The sequence below is a fragment of the Drosophila bipectinata genome, chromosome 2R, assembly GCF_030179905.1.
Source record: "Drosophila bipectinata strain 14024-0381.07 chromosome 2R, DbipHiC1v2, whole genome shotgun sequence".
Classification (NCBI taxonomy): domain Eukaryota; kingdom Metazoa; phylum Arthropoda; class Insecta; order Diptera; family Drosophilidae; genus Drosophila; species Drosophila bipectinata.
The window spans coordinates 22,358,735-22,375,434 of NC_091737.1; the positions used below are offsets into that span (position 1 = coordinate 22,358,735).

Here is a 16,700-nt window from a genome sequence, read left to right on the forward strand (position 1 = left end):
CCACTCCCATACTCTCTTTTGTTCCACTGCCACTCAAGCTCTCTCTCTCCCTCTCTTTTGAAAGCAAAAGAGGAACTTGCATTCCATACGCCCTGTTGCACATTGCTAGCTGATAACGTATACGCCCCGTTTGCCGCAAGAGACTAGTTCAATCAACTTTAATATTTGTTTAATATTCATTTATTTATTTATTTTAGTTCGTTTAGTGTATATAGTTGCCTTCGGGTTCAGTGTTTGCTGTATGCATTTTCACTAAAATTTAATAATTGTTTTTCGGTTTGCATTGGTTTTTCTTTTATCGCTTTTTGGTTTTTGGTTTTCGGTTTCCCTTTATTGCTTATTCAAATTGTAGACAGTTACCGGCTTTAATTGGATTTTGAATCGTTTGCAATCATCTGAGAAAATTACAGTTTCTGTGTGTTATTCATTTATTGTTTAATTTGCTAACAATGTTCGCTGTTTGCTTAAATTCATTTAGCTATTAGAGTCAGGGATTTGGCGGGGGCCGGGCAGTGGGACAGGGACAGGGGCAGGGGGATGCCGCTGTATCTCATACCGCTCAAGCCAATACCGCACACAAAAAAACCTATTACACATACACATAAATACAGTCAGTCTCAATTGGCCTTTTAACAAATGACATTCACAATGGCATTGGTCTAAAAACAATTTTTGATGTGCGTCTCCATTGAATTACCTACTAAACATAGTCCTCTACTCGACAAGCAACTCAACTATGTATGTATATCCAGCACAGATACAGATCCACAGATCCACAGATCCAGGTTTGGGTTTCATTTCGGGGTTCACACTCACATTGGTGGTTGTTGCCTAAATCATCGATACATCTTCGGTATAATACTTATGACACTAAACTTTGATTATTGATTCATCTATCTGCTTCTGCTAATAACGATTTCGTGTTGCTTCCTGTGTATATAGATTTCGTAATATGATTCATCCTCTGTGGTTGCTAAAACACTCTTCGACTCTTCGGCAATGGGTGAGCTCTTCATATGCCTTAATATGCCGACTTTTAATTCTAGTACGTGTAATGTTCGTTAACTTTCATTTGCTCTTAGATACTAACAAGCATGGTATCGATTGATTCTGTCTTCGTTTCGATTTTAGATTTGTGACACAGTGCCTAATTACATGCTACAAATACGTTGTATGTTAACCCAATGTTGCAGGACTGATCTTCCTCCTCAGAATAACCTCCTCTTAGCTCTAATCCCTGGCCGGCAGACTTCACCTCAGGCTGCCCAGGATGGGCAGTCAGATGTCGCCGTTGGCGTTGCCGTTGCCACTCGGATTGGCGTTGGCCTCGTTGGCGGCCACCTCGGCAGCGCTGGTCACCACCGTGGTGGTGCCATTGGTGGTGGCGCAGGTGCTGGTGGCCTCGCCCACCGTAATGGTTATCGTCGTGTTCTGATTGTCGCACTGCACCACCTCGATGGTGCGGGTGTTGCTGGTGGTGATGCTGCTCATCTGTCCGTTCTCCGCCTCGTTCAGCTGGCGTCCAATCTCCCGATCAATGGCCTCCGCGTCCTCCGGATACCGCTCCGAGCAGAAGATGGCACCGGCCTTCAGTAACTTCAAGAGATTCAAGCGATCTTCGGCATTTCGTTTGGCACAAAGGGGTCTATTGGGGAATACAAAATTAATGCCTTTATCTGAGATATTCCATCCTGACTCATCCACACTCACCTTCCCGCATCCTTCAACTGCTCCATGAACTCCTTTCCGGTTATGTCCACCAGCGAATTGGGATCCATGTTGGACAGCGAGTCCAAGTCGGCATCGTTCATGACGGAAACGTTGCACAGGTTGTGCTGCAACTGGCCCACCAGCTGGCGGATGCGAGCCGACTCCGAGTTGCTGGCATCCGTGGTGTCTCCTGCCCCCACGCCTCCGGCGGAGGAGTCTCCGTTTCCGGTCGGGCCGTCTGTGCCGTGTGGAGTGGTTATGGTCACGTAATGTGTTGGCTATAAACACGGCAAGGATATCATTTAATTTTATCTCTCAGTTTTGTCGCTTGGGTCACGAAACTGCCCAAGGCGTAACAAGGATAAAGCAATTAGTGATTATGGCAGATAAAAGGACACCCAAATAAAATATATATATTATCCAATTAAGTGCGCCTCGGGCCTGAGTAATTATCCTTGAAATGCTTGAAAACTTACATCGATCCAGTGCTCGCCGGGAAACACGGCCACCAGCTCCGTGTTCTCGTCCAGGGTGCGGAAGTACTCCTCGTCGTCGATCTCCGTGCCATCGGAGTCCAGGTGGATGGTGGGCAGGTGGTCGCACTTCTCGAACTTTTCCGCCACCTTGTTGCGTATCTCCTCCAGGCTGGAGGCGCAGACAGCCTTCTTAATGTTCCGCGTGACGTCCTTGACCTGGCCAGAAGGGAGAGTCAACCATTACACGTTTACAATTACGAATATGGCAACAGTTACACATGGCCCGGCTCATCAAATGAATAAAAAATTAATGTCAAAAGGGAAACAACTGTGTCCCTGGCATTGGGCGGGCGGGTCCTTTTGAAATATTCATACCAGGCGCCCAAAATAAAAACCGAAACATACAGTAGAATTTATAACATCCTTGCTGGATCCTTTTCTCAAGAAGGGAACGTGAACTGAATGCTGGAGAACCTTGTAGGCCTTTAAACTTCATTCCTCCATAGTACATACATGTTATACTTTAATACTTTTCACATTTGGTGCTTAATTGAATGAAATACTCTGCAGAGTCCTTGTTGAAAATGCAAATTTCCATCAGGACGAAAAAAAACAGTTATTACAATGAATAAATAATCGGGATGTGAATATTTGCGCCCACGTCATGTCCTGCTGCCAAGCATCCATTTAGACTAATTGAGATTTATGTGTCCTTTGGCCGCCAAGGGGGGGATGTCACTCTGCTATCCAATCTGCTAAACTATTTGTTGCAATGCGAGTCCTGGAACTGAGTGTGTGTGTGTGTGCCCATCTCCTTCAAAAACTCGAACCAAGTTTGACAAGCACTCGTCTGACTGTCTCGCAAATATTTGCGCCGTTTAATTCCCCGCCCACCATGCCTCGTTTTTTAACCAGCTTTTTTTTCTTGTGTGACAAGTTATGCCTGTCAGCGTTTTATGTTGCATGCCCCAGTGTGCACTGTATGCGCTGCAAGGACAACGTCTTGCAGCCAGGCTCTATTAAACTTGCATGCAATGTTAAATGGTGCCTCAGCACTAAGGTTAAACGAAACATAAATTAGAGACCTGGCCTAGATGCCGGGACCAGGGGCCAGAAGGGGTTCCCAGCCAAGATGGATGGCAGGCGGATGGCGGAGAGAGGAAGAAGATAGTTGTCTGGGGCAGCGGCACGACTGCATTGCTAAGAGAATTTATAGCCCCGAAACGCTGAGAAACGTGCTACTCCTTAAGGTCCTTCATAAATAATTGAATTCGCCGTGTCTGAAATGAAATTGTAGTCGAGTTTGCATTTCGAACATTTTATTTAACATTCTCGCAGTCGGCTAGGATGCTGTCTTCCATCTTCCATCCTAGTATCCTCCCAAAGAAGGTCCTCATTAAATTATCCCATAAATGCTTAAAGCCAGCAAACTTTTGTGCTTCGCCAGCGCCAAATATTAATCATATCATGCCGGAAAGGCGAGGAAACTTTCCCGGGCCACAATGAAAACTTTGGCAAACTACTGGAGCATCGAGTACAAGTAGCGGCAAAAACAATAACATCCTTTTTATTTCATCCAGAAACTTGTCAGAAACTTTTAGTTGATCACATTAGTGGATTTCCCCGAAAGTTGCTGTCTATTTTGTTGGCAGTTTTCATTTCAATTAGCAATTTTTTTAACTGCCTCGAAGTGGAAGCATAGGTTAGATAAATAAATTAGAGATTTAGATACAATCTTTAATATATATCCTCACTGTAAACAAATTGCAAACTTCTTTGAGCTCTGGGATGATGGCTTTTAAATCACAACTAACTCTGGCTGCTCAACTATCAGGACCCTGGGGGTCCTGGTGATGGCTACACGTGCAACGACCTCCATCGTCTGGGTCTATTGAGGGGTGGTATCCTCCGGATACGTGACTGGGACCGGCAAAACATCTTTCTATTCTATTCATCTGCATCTTAAACCGGCCAAGATCCACAAGTCGCAAGACTTTTAAATATTTGATGGGGCGCGTAGCCGCAGATTTAGCCAAGCCGCTGGGGAAATTAGGCGACAACTTTAAATTGCTTTCCAACTATGCCATGAAATTATGTAAATTGTTTAATAAATTATTTATAAAAGGCGTTGGGTAGATGGGCGTGGTTGCCTGGCTAATTACAGCGCGACATGTCTGGATATCTGGATGAAAAAGTTTGTCGCTTTTTAATGGCATTTTCATGGTTGTCAGGGTATTTGACAGCTTTTAAGCCGCTTTGTGTTCTGTTGCGGTTTCAGAATTAATTAATTTAATAAGCAGCGACATTTTAATGGATCTGTTCCCCGTTACAAGGATACAGAATCTCCCGAAATTCCTCGTAGCCGGCAGTTAAAACAGCTTTGTGGCTTCTTTGGCAATTCCTTTGGTCTTTGGAGGTCCTTTGTTGCACGTTGCATGTTGTCTTTGTGGTTGGGTGGAGACCCTTTGTGTCTGTTTGGCTTTAAGGCCATGTTGCAGCCACTGAACCGCACAAGAAACGGCAGAGCACACATTTTCTGCGTAAATCCTTTAAACGGCTTTATGCTGTTTAAACGGCAGATAAACAAATTAGTCGACAACAAAGCCCCACCAGCCCAGCATGCAAAGAAAATTCCAAAAACAAATAGCTCCCCATTGTTCAGGATTGAAAAGCAAAAAAAAAAAGAAAAAGGACACCCAATCCAAATACAAAATGTTATGTTTGTTTTTTGGTTTTGCAAAAACACAATATCCACAACAGTAACGCCACATTACTGAGCTTTTCTGCTATTGCGCTCCAAGCTTTGGGGCTTTCTGCTCTCTTCGGTAGAACTCTAAGAGAATCTTGAAGTTCAACCCAGTTTCCATAAAGAACGAACAAAAAAAACAACCAACACAGCACGCGGCCAACAACAACAGCAACAAAAGCAGCAAACACTTGGGGCCACACAACGCCCAAAAAAGGGCATGGCATCGAAAATAATGCATGCTTTGTTTGCCTTTGTTTCTCATTTAAAATTAAGGAAAATATTTCAAATGAAAACTCACTTTGAATGGTTTCTTTGATTCGCCAGTTGCCTCCATGGTGTTGCAAAGAAATTAATAATTTACACTATCAATGCACTATAAACCAGGTCTAATTCCTTGACATTGAGTGGTTTAATTAATTGTTTTTTTGTATAACACTTGCACTATGTTTTTGAAAACAATGAGACTTTAAATTCCTTGTACAAGCTGCACTTCAAGTGGGAGTTTTTTTTTTGGCTCCGCTTAGCCAGACGCAGCCGAGCTTTTTTTTGCGAATTGCAGTTGGTGAGCGCCGGTTTCAAATGAGCATGTGAGACTGTGAAGCATTGGCTTTTATACGGCAGCTTTCGCAAGCTCACAGAGTTTTCTCTTTGAGAATTTTGGCGCTCTGTTAGGCTCTGATAGGGATGTTAATATGGGTTTTAAATTTAATAATATTGTCTATAAGATTTAAATGATAACTGGTACGTATCCACAAATGCCCCTTGGATCTCCCGTCAAAATAACTCAAAAATGCTTTGACTTTTTTTAAAAATCAACCCTAATTTTTTCATAATTACTCTATGAAGTCATTAGGGACATCAATTCTATAAATAACTCCGTGTTCCCTTTTACTTCATTAAGTTATTGGTCCAAAAGATTTCTAAAAACCAGTAATGGAAATTTACTTCGCCCAGAGCTGATGTTATTATGCCCATGCAGTGCCAGTAATTACAACAAAAACTACAACAAATAAAACTTACAATAACAACAAGAAATATAAACAAAATGTCTGACAAAAAAAAAATTATTTGAGCTATTTTTCAAGCCTGCTTAAGTGCAACCTATGAGAATCGAGGAGGAGGGCACTTTTTTTATTTTTTTAAAATTTTTTTAAATAATTATTTTAAACAGTTTTATTAAATAGTTTCTCAAATATTACCATTCGCATAACATCTGTAAAATTGTACTCTTATTTACCATTTGTCTTCTGGGCGCCCTTAAAGTTAGACTATGAAAATATGAATCTTTACATTTTCCGATTTATAATTTATAAACAAACACAATGGAGTGTAAGGATAAGTGAGGAATTAAGGATAGTTGTACATCTATAGAATTTATAGGATCCTTCTTATACATTGCGTGCAAAGGAAAGAAGGATGGGTGCAAAATTTAAACTCAATTAAAGACCCTCTGCAAGAGTATAAAAATTCAAATCAAACCACAAGAGCTTACAAAAGAGAAGAGAAGCTTAAGAGCAGCGTAAAGGATACATTCTCTCTGCTGAATATGTTGGCCAACAGCATCCTCTAGCTACATGGAAACAAAGTAGAGTTTGCTAGAACCTTTTCCAAAAGTTTATTGGCCTTTTTTAATGGGAATATGTGCTCCACCTCGCACTAATCCTCTATTCCGCTCGACAGGTTCAATTGAATTTAAATTGGACCATTGCGCCGAGGACATCTTATCAGTCCATTGATATCCGGCCAGTCAATCACCCAGGACCCCTAGAGCACTCCCCTCCGTCCTGGAAGCCGCCCAAATGAGCAGCCAGGCAACGCTTAACTTTCTGCTCAAGTGGCCAACACCCATTTAAATCTATATACGTCTATTTCTATGCACACATCACCGGACTAGATAAAGGAGAGCAAAAAGCAAACTTTTGACAAATGGCCAAAATACATGAAAGGAAAACCCAAGCCGGAAGGTGGGCCTAGATTGAGTTGAGCTTAGTTGGGATGCACAGAGAAAAAATCTGTAAGATACTTAAGGATTTTTACAATTTATATTCGCAATTATAAGATGTAAGATAGCATTTTACACACTTTTTAAAAACAAAATTTAAATACCTTTTGATTTCATCTAAATTTGTAATATTTTCTTTTATTTTTCACTGAAACATGGTCTAAGGATGAGCTATTTGTATATCAGGCCTAGGCCGGAGATGGGGGCAACCTTAAATTATCCTTGCGCGCGCCATTGGTGGCTGATGTTGCCGCTTCTGGTGGCTGCATTCTCTGTTGCTGGCAGATTGCCCCGCATATCCAATGCAATGGCAACAAAGGGGTGGACACGAGGACGAGTGGAAGGTGGCTGTAACTATTTCGAGAACAGGTCACTTGAAGAGGCGGGCAGGAGACACAAGGACATTGCCTTGTGTGGGTGAGTGGTTGTCGCCACAGTTCGCAGGTCACGTGTCATGTCGGAGCATTGACCACAGAGACGTTGACACTCTGGCCGGAATCTGGGTTGAGGCTTCCACTCGATGCCAGGTGACAGGTAATTGCTGCGCTGCAAAATAGGCAATATCCCAACGAATGACTGACGGCAATAAATCAACCTCTGATACCTTTGCTTCAAGGAAGGCATGATTAAGCTTTAAATTTTGAAAAAGTAACTCTTTAAAGTCAATTAAATACATATTAATAGATAGGATTTTGACAACAAGGGATTGTTACATCAAAATAATGCTGAAAAAAGGTAATTTCATGCCCAACAGCTTGCTCATGTTTATTAATCATTTTCGGGACCCAGACTTGGTCCAAAACAAGGCCAACACAGATACCAAACAGCAAGGAAACGAAACTAATTACGCTGTAGGCCTTTAAAAAAGGATAACAGAATTAAACACAGCTAAGTCCCTGTTAGTAACGGGATTAGAATTAACAGAACTCAGCAAAAGCAGAGATTTTAACAGGACCTCGTTGAAATTCAAGCAGGACCTTCCACCTTTGACTTCATTTGACCCTCTTCACATTGACATTTGTTGGAGGCATGAATATGAATGTGTAAGCTGTTATTCAGTTATCCTTCAAAGGATTAAATAAAAAATTATGTACTTTAAAAAATAAAAAACACTTTATTTGTTATCCAAAACACTCATCCTCCGTTCACAAATTATATATACCTATATAGTATCCGTTTTAATAATCCTCCAGTATCATCTTGGGAACCACATTCATACTGGTGAGCTCCTGGAAGAGCAATTTGCAGGCATAAGGCATGGAAATCTTGGAGACATATGCCGACGACTGGCAGAAGTGGCACCACGAACAGTAGGCCAGTCTTCCGCAAGTGCGACACACATCCACCTCGAAGGCATCCGAGGAAATCATAAGCCGCTCCATGATCAGCATACTGGCTCCATACGAGATGAGACAATCCCGCTCCATCTCACCGAGACGCAGGCCACCTTCGCGACTCCTGCCCTGGGTGGGTTGGCGGGTGAGCACGGCCTTGGGTCCACGGGCACGGGCATGCATCTTGTCCTGCACCATGTGCTTCAGCTTCTGATAGTAAACTGGTCCCGAGTAGATGTACGCCTCCAGAGGCGCTCCAGTAATGCCCGAGTAGAAAAAGTCCTTGCCCATGTAGTTGAAGCCATGACGTTCCAACTCCGCCTGAATATCCTGCACCTTTGAGCCGCCAAAGGCAGTGCCGTAGTGGAACTTTCCCTCCAAGACACCTGCCTTGCCGCCCAGCAGCTCCAGGGTTTTGCCGACTGTCATTCGGGAGGGAAAACCGTGGGGATTCATGATCATGTCCGGACAGATGCCAAGATCATTGTAGGGCATGTCCTCCTGCTCCACAATCAAGCCAGTGACGCCCTTCTGTCCGTGCCGCGAACTGAACTTGTCTCCGATCTCAGGGATGCGAGTTTGCCTCAGCAGGATTTTGATGAGAAAGTCCTCCTCGGCGTTGGCGGACACCATCACTCGCTCGATGTAACTGGGCTCGGGTCCCTTGTAACTGATGGGCACAGCCGTGTAGGGAACTTGAGGGGACTGGCCATCCAGTGGGTTCATCGACGTCACCGCCGGCATCTCCTTGTTGATCATGATCTGTTTGTTCTGAACCATTTCCCCTGGAGCTACAATGCCGTCGGTGTCCAGGACGTCGTGCTTAAAGATCACCTTATTGGTAAGAGCATCCTTCACCGGACCCATGATCCTGTCAAAAGTCTGATTCGCATACCGCTTCACTGTGCACTTGGAGTTCTTGTAGACCAAGCAGCGTCCATAGCCCCGATCAATGGACGCCTTGTTGAGGATCAGAGCATCTTCTATGTCGTAGCCAGAGTAGCTCATCACGGCCACAGTCGCGTTTTGGCCAGCAGGCAGCTTGTCGAAGTTGGTCAGCTCGATTGTCTTGGATTTCACCATGGGTGCTTGCGGGTACACCAGATTGTACATCAGCGAGTCGATGCGGTTCTTCTGGTTGTAGCCAATCATTCCCATCGCCTGCTTACCCATGGCGCACTGGTACGTGTTCCTGGGACTTTGATTGTGGTGGGGATAGGGCACCAGGCCTGCGCACACTCCCAGCAAGGTGAAGGGTTCAATCTCCAGATGTGTCGTTCGTTCCTCAATGTGCTCCTCGTTCCAGGCGATGAACGAGTCGTTCTCCTCATTGACATCCAAGTATTCGATTAATCCGTCCAGCAGGAAATCGTCAAACTTTCGGATTCCACGGTTCAGCTCGTCGAGGTGGTGTTGCTTCACCAGCGGACGACACTTCTTCACGATAATGTACGGCCGGCACAAGCGGCCACCATCCGTGTGAATATATATGCACCGCTGGGTGTAGGACGTGTGCACCGAAACATAGCTGCCCATCCGACCCTTTCTCCGCATGTAACGAAGGTTCTTCACGAGATGCTTGTGGTTCAGAGTGAGTCCCAGCACATTGCCGTTGATGAAAACCAGGAAGACATTTGGGTTGTTGATTGGATTGCCGCTTACTTCCCGGATATCCTCAACGCCGGCATTGAAGGCAAGAACCATTACCGGTTTCTCCTCCACCTCCGTGGTAATGTGCGTCATTAGGGCGAGGTTCTTAACGAGACCACAGGCCTCACCTTCGGGAGTATCCGAAGGACAGAGCATTCCCCACTGACTGGGCTGCAGGGAGCGAGGACCGGATACCTTCCTGGTTTTCTCGAACTGAGAGTTTACGCGAGTCATCATACCGAGGGCGGATATATAACTCAATCGGGACAGCACTTGCGTCACTCCCGCACGCTCCATTTTGAAACGCTTGATGGTCCAGTTGCCAGAACTTATAGCCGATTCCAATCCAGCGGTGATCTGCGCTGCCCGCATGTGCTTCACCACATCGAATTGTGCCGCCTTGACCTTAGGGATGTTCTTGTCCGCGATGGTTTTAAGCTCCCAATTCATTCGCTTGAAAAGATCTTCAAACATGAGGGAGATAAGTGATCCAGCCAGTTCCAGGCGCTTGTTTCCGTAGTAATCCCGATCATCGAAGAGTGTCTTATCCAGCTCGGCGGCCATGACTCTCCGCACCATCATGGAAACGTATATAGCCTTCATTTGAAAGTTAAAGTTGTCCACGGGAACATGGGCCAAGATCGTTGTGAGGAGCAGTTCTCGAGCCTCTTCAGCCGGAGTTTTCGTAGTGGCGCTCTGGAATCGTTTAACCACAAGCTTGGACCCTAAAAATAGTTAAGGAATAGTTAAAGGAGAACCTAAGCAGTAACTTTCGAAACCTTACCCATATAGTCAAGAGCTCGTTGCTGGGTGAAAACCTTCAGATTAAAAGCCTCCAGTAGAGAGGCACCAAAGCGGTTCTGCGACTTGGAGTCTATTCCTATGTGCGCCATAATCTCCTGATCCGATACCACTCCAAGGGCCTTGAAGATCACCACAATGGGTATGTCGTCAGTCATGGAGTTGTGCTTGAGGTAATATTTTCCGTGCTTGCTTAAAACCAAAGTACGCGACTTCTTTTCGTGAGTGGACGAGGTGACCTGGCATTGCACCACTCCGTTAAAGTCTTCCGTCAGCATTTTGTTCCACGACAGCTGTTCCTGGATGAGGATGACCTTCTCCTGGCCGCGTACTACAAAGTAGCCACCCGGATCCAGAGGACACTCATTCAGTTTGGACAACTCGAACTCCGATTTGCCGGTGAGGACACAGTTGGAGCACCGCAGCATGAGAGGCATCCTCCCAATCAGGAGGTTGTTTCTCTTAATCCTTTGGGTGCCTCGGGTGTACTCAATGTCCACAGTAATTGGAGCCGAGTAGGTGGTGTCCCTCAGGCGGCACTCGTGCGGTGTGGTAGCTTTGGTGATGTTGAATCCCTCGTCGATGTCCGGCTTTCCTACGCGCACATCCAGGTACTTCAGATAGAAAAGGGGGTCGGCTCCACTGGTCACCATCTCGTTGGCCCGCACAATCTTCTTTATGTCCACGTTTATGAAATGGTTAAAGGAATCAATGTGCTGCTTGACGAGGCCCTTTACTTGCAGGAAGGCCGGCAGCAACTTCCACTTCTCCTGGAGAGGCTTGATGGGCCTGGCCCATTCCTTGCTGTCGCCCGGATCCCAGGCACAGGCCTCCAGATTGTGATCGCCTTTCTTCAGCTCCACCATGTCTTTAATTTATTTTTTTAAATAAATGGTCAGCAAAACAAAACGGCATGCACGCGGCCGTAGTGTTGAAAACCGAACAGAAGTGGCCTCTTGTAAACTAGTGTTGTAAAATGTGCAAATTTTCAAATTATAGGGCGGGATTTCCACTATCAGATAAAAACCCAACCATCAGTTCGAATGTAAAGAACAATCCTTTTTTATTTTCCAAAAGAAAAATGCAATCAAACAAATCAAATATATACGTCACGCAGTTTTAGACCTTCTTTACAATCTGAACCACATCTTCGTCGTTGAGTACATGCTCGATGCCCACTTTCTGCGGCTGATGCTTTACGGATGAGCCCCAAACAAGCGCACTGAAAATGAAAAATATGGTCAAAATAATGTAAACCTTTTAGGAAAGCTTAAACTCACTATTTAAACTCCTTGGCGATGGAGCGATGCAGTTTGTTACAAAAGTCTTCAATGCTGGTCCGTTCGTTGTGCAATACAACAGGCGAATTGTAGTCCGGCAATTGTCCCTTGGGTTTGGTGTAGATCCGCACCAGCCGCAGGTATTCCCACATCAGCTCCAGCAGATCGTCAAAGTTCCAGTGATGATGCGCCGAAATAGGCACGCAGTGCGGGATCTTGTAGATGACGTCCAACTCCTCGATGGAAATCTGATCGATTTTGTTGAGCAGATAAATGCAGGGTATGTAAATTCGGTTGCCCTCGATAACGTCGATTAGATCGTCGCTAGTGGCATCATATCTCAGCGTAATATCAGCATTGTGTATCTTATACTCCGAAAGAATGGTCTTGACGAGATCCGTATCCAGTTCGGACTGGGGAACCATGCAGTTCAGATTGATGCCACCCTTGTCTTTCCGCTTGTAGTAAATATTTGGGGGCTTTTTGTTTAAACGGATGCCGAAACCTTCCAACTCGTGCTCCAGGAGCTTTTTGTGGCCCAGAGGTTTCAGACAATCCAGCACCATGAAGATAAGGTTACAGGTTCGGGCCACAGCAATCACCTGTCGACCACGACCCTTGCCGTCCTTGGCGCCTTCAATGATACCAGGCAAATCCAGCAACTGGATCTTGGCGCCCTTGTACTTGATGCATCCTGGAACCGTTGTGAGCGTCGTGAACTCGTAGGCTGCCACTTCAGAGTAGACTCCTGCTAAGTTGGATAAAAGCGTGGACTTCCCCACTGATGGAAAGCCCACAAATCCGACCCGGGCATCTCCGGTCTTGGCCACCTCAAAGCCGGCTGAAAGAAAATATGGTGTTAGCCGGTGGAAATCAATAAAACAACAACTTTCTTACCTTCGCCGGTGCCACCGCCACCTCCCTTGGGGGAAATCAGCTCGCGCCTCAGCTTGGCCAACTTTGCCTTCAGCAGACCCAAGTGAGCCGAAGTCGCCTTATTCTTCTGGGTGCGAGCCATCTAAAGGGCAAAAGGTGGGGGGGAGAGACGATCCACAGGGGAGATGCGATACAGGTTAGTTTCAGCATAATTCGCAGGTGATTTGTTTGTGTCAAAACATACCTCGGACTCGATGGCCGCAATTTTCTCCAAGATTGTGCTCATGATGGCGTCTCAGGACAAAGCCGCTTTCTATAAAACTTTTAAATCAACAAAAATTCATGTAGAAATAAATAAAGTAGATTTGTGGCACTCGCGTGGAGAGTAGGGTTGCCAAAATATCAACATATCGAAAATCCAACGATATACAAAACCTATCGATAAATGGACACATTTTAAATTATGATTCACAATAGCGAAACTTTTTTTGACAGAGCCGTTAGAAGCTTGCCAAAATGTTCGCTAAAGGTAAATTTATAAAAAAAAGAACTTTTCAAATCTAAAGTTTGAATTTTAATTTGAACAGTTAAGCCACGCACCCAACCCACCAATACCCAGTTGAGACAGACAAAACTATATGTCTCACAGAAGGACAATAAGCTCAAGTATGAAGGCTTTGTCAAGGAAGCTCCACAACGGCGTCCAAAAATGGAGTTCGTTTACATGCCAGCCCCCCGTTCCCTTCCTCCTCCTCCCAAAACAGTCTTGGAGAAATCTTCCCCTTCCGCTCCACTTCCACCTAACAAGATCGAGGAGAAAACTTGTCAGGAAAAGGATAAAACCGACAACTTGGACGATTTTATGTCCAAGTCAGGACGCGATATGATCAACTTGATTGGTCGCGTAGATTTCTGCCTCAAAACCCATAAATTGTATCCGAAATTGAATGTAATTTGGAATGTTTATGGTGGGTATAATTTTTTTAAAATCTGGCAGATCACTTTATAGAAGTTTTATAAATTTTAGGAAAATTACTTCGAATTGTTAAAGGAAAACGATGCGAGAATACTTTACTAGTGCGAAATGAAAACTCTGGACCAGTTCTACAAGGGATCTATTTTGATTTCGAAGGGGAGTTAGAGTCTTTGAAGACAGGCAAGTTTGAAAAGAAAATGTCATTAAATAACATTAAAACTATAGAATAATATTTAGGTGTCTTTGTGGAACTCGTTGGTCGTTTCATTGGCAATAATCGTTTGAAAACATTCAAGGTTTCCGAGGTGAGCGGTACCAAGTGGCAACAGCCACTAACCCTCATAGAAAATAAAACCTCATATAACTTAATGCAAAACAACAAGAATAAGTAATATTTGTACTATAATATTAATTTTTAATTAAGGTTCTCTCATGAGTCGTAGACCAGGAAGCGATATTTCAACACGCATATAAATATATTTCTCACATATCCTGGCCTAGCTCTAATTGAAATGTTTCACTTTGTACTTTATGATTAATATGTATATAAAGTTAGTACTTATTAGGTATAATTTAGATACCTAGGAACTAAGTTAAATTCCAAAAATGCCCCATTGATGATTCCCAACTAGCTTCTCAGACTCATCCAACTCTCTAGGAGCATTGCACAGTTACAAGGACTTCAGTTACAAATACATTAAATACAAATCCAATGATATATAAGCTCTAATACTGTTGTACTTATTGGACTACGTGGAAGGGTTATGCCTTGTGCCCTGAATCTACGAAGAATATAAATCGAAATACATAAAGACAGTGACCAGGGCACCACACAGCAGCGCACACAAGTAGCTCAAGTGCAGTGAAGAGTTCTTCTCATCGTGGTGTCTGCAAGCAAAGAAGTACAATATTAATGGTGATGCCTCTTGGAGATAATATACCGTTGACTCACCGCTTCTTGGAGCGAGGAGTGAAGGGCGAAGGTGGATTCACCCCAGGCACTACGCTGTCCAAGTAAACAATGCCGTACGCGAAGATGGCCACTAAAAAGCCACACAGAAATGGACTCAGCTTGGAGCCCAGCTGGTGCTGTGTTGACCATTCCAAGGTAGCGTTCCAATGGCTCAGCACCTGTTGGTTCCACTCCTGCACGGAATCAGTGCTGATGAGAGGCACTACAAAAAGAATAACTCGTTAGTATCTGTATGCGGAGTGGCATTATATTGGTTTCCCTGTTATCAGTAATAACTGAAACTGTTATCTAGGACCGAAATGGACAAATAATTAGTTAAAAATAATTGTACCTGCTTAATTGTGATAGATTGTTCTTAGCAGACACCTTTTTTCAAAATAACCCTTAGGCTTTTCCTATTGGGAAAGGTCGAATAAGAAATCTATAGAAAGAAATATAGAGGCACCCTATTGTTCAACCTGTGTGGCAATTATCGGCAGTTTTCTTCTGCGTCAGAATTCTAAATTTCGTAATTACTTCTGCCTTTCTTTAGCGGTACCTTGACAAGGGCCATACCGCTCGTTTATCTTTATATTTGTGTGAGTTTCGCGTGACGCGACCCTACCACCGACCTTATACCGTTGAACTCACCAACAAACGTACTAACAAATCAAACGACTAAGTAACTAATCACTCACTGGCTCAGAGTATGCAAATGAGAATCGCCGGCCAAAGCGAAATGCGCATTTTTCGGCCTTTATTTAGACATATTCATGGGATTGCAAAAAGGGGGCTGTCGGGTGGAGGAAAAACAAAGCGTTCGGAATAAACACGGCTATGAGATCACACACCGTTTGCCTATTTATAAACGAAAAATATAAACAAATGGGCTAAGGCTACGTCACCGCAATTGCAACCTTCGGTGACCACCCCGAACCAACCCCCGCATTGTTCCTAATAAGATTTTAATAATAAAGGTTTTTTATTGTAAGTCCCTAAAGTCCCTCTTGGGAATTAGTCACACTTACTGGCTAAGATGATGCTTTTGTATCCAATAATTAGAAATCCAAACAGAAGGGCCACTTCTTTGACTCGTGGATCGAAGGTCGCCAATACGCCCACCTGCCCTTTTTCCTTCGTATCCAAAACGCAATTCGACCGCTTTGGTGTGGAGGTGTATTCCACTGATCCGCTACGTTCAGCGTTTGTTTTGGATCTAAGCGCCCCAGAGAAAATCCTATTGTAGGTAGCAGTCTCATCGGCGGCAGAGGCGTCGTTGTTTTGCCGAAGCGTAACGTCACAAGCTTCGTTCACCATTCTGTTTATTTTTTGCTGCCGGATGTGCACTGTTATGTGTTGTGAAGAGGCCCCAATCAACTATTCACTTTTAAGTCTAAATTAAAATGGAATTTGATTGGGATTTAATTTATAAACACCACTAGAGAAACAAATGAAAAACAAAACACACCCCGCGTTGCACTTTGGCGTTGCCAGATAGTACGAGGAAAATCTCCATAAATTTCGACTAACGCGTTGCATTGGGAAACTGTTGAATAATTTTGGAAGCCGGTTATTAAATTAGCTAATCCATAGATTAGCTATGGATTGGCAGATATATGGTTATCAGGAGGGGACCATGTACAAATAGTTAGAAACCCCACAATTATACAGGGGAACCCCTTAGAAAAATATCAGAACGTGTTGGCTTAGAGACAAGCATTAATTTATAAATGCATATACACATTTCATTTAGTTGGAAAAAAGGTTCCAAAGATTTCGCGAATGTTTAAATTTTGTAACGATAACAAAAATAATATAAATAAATTTAATTTTAAACACAAGGAACTGTTTATTTCAAAACGTTTTTATATCGTGTGTACCAGGTGGCGCTAGA

At 43.9% G+C, this 16,700-nt stretch overlaps 5 protein-coding genes across 5 annotated transcripts; 1 reads left to right on the top strand and 4 right to left on the bottom strand.

Annotated features, from left to right (window-relative positions):
• Positions 1–302: 302 nt before the first annotated feature.
• Positions 303–5,509, bottom strand: Drep1 (DNA fragmentation factor-related protein 1). The gene is made up of 4 exons (XM_017238468.3): positions 5,234–5,509; positions 2,187–2,402; positions 1,711–1,988; positions 303–1,645 (listed from the first exon to the last, which is right to left on the bottom strand). The coding sequence occupies exons 1-4, from the start codon at positions 5,267–5,269 to the stop codon at positions 1,279–1,281; spliced, it is 897 nt and encodes a 298-aa protein (XP_017093957.2). The 5' UTR covers positions 5,270–5,509; the 3' UTR covers positions 303–1,278.
• A 2,549-nt stretch (positions 5,510–8,058) lies between these two features.
• Positions 8,059–11,653, bottom strand: Polr3B (RNA polymerase III subunit RpIII128). Its single transcript, XM_017238433.3, has 2 exons — positions 10,706–11,653; positions 8,059–10,646 (listed from the first exon to the last, which is right to left on the bottom strand). Exons 1-2 carry the CDS (start codon positions 11,586–11,588, stop codon positions 8,116–8,118), a joined length of 3,414 nt encoding a protein of 1,137 aa, XP_017093922.2. The 5' UTR covers positions 11,589–11,653; the 3' UTR covers positions 8,059–8,115.
• A 117-nt stretch (positions 11,654–11,770) lies between these two features.
• On the bottom strand, positions 11,771–13,264 carry 128up (GTP-binding protein 128up). Its single transcript, XM_017238172.3, has 4 exons — positions 13,123–13,264; positions 12,900–13,020; positions 12,003–12,843; positions 11,771–11,944 (listed from the first exon to the last, which is right to left on the bottom strand). The coding sequence occupies exons 1-4, from the start codon at positions 13,162–13,164 to the stop codon at positions 11,842–11,844; spliced, it is 1,107 nt and encodes a 368-aa protein (XP_017093661.1). The 5' UTR covers positions 13,165–13,264; the 3' UTR covers positions 11,771–11,841.
• Positions 13,265–13,297: 33 nt separating this feature from the next.
• Positions 13,298–14,257, top strand: LOC108123142 (uncharacterized). The gene is made up of 4 exons (XM_017238177.3): positions 13,298–13,407; positions 13,466–13,846; positions 13,906–14,034; positions 14,092–14,257. Exons 1-4 carry the CDS (start codon positions 13,395–13,397, stop codon positions 14,244–14,246), a joined length of 678 nt encoding a protein of 225 aa, XP_017093666.2. The 5' UTR covers positions 13,298–13,394; the 3' UTR covers positions 14,247–14,257.
• Positions 14,244–16,300, bottom strand: LOC108123140 (uncharacterized). The gene is made up of 3 exons (XM_017238175.3): positions 15,835–16,300; positions 14,807–15,029; positions 14,244–14,742 (listed from the first exon to the last, which is right to left on the bottom strand). The coding sequence occupies exons 1-3, from the start codon at positions 16,121–16,123 to the stop codon at positions 14,637–14,639; spliced, it is 618 nt and encodes a 205-aa protein (XP_017093664.2). The 5' UTR covers positions 16,124–16,300; the 3' UTR covers positions 14,244–14,636.
• Between the last annotated feature and the right edge of the window lie 400 nt (positions 16,301–16,700).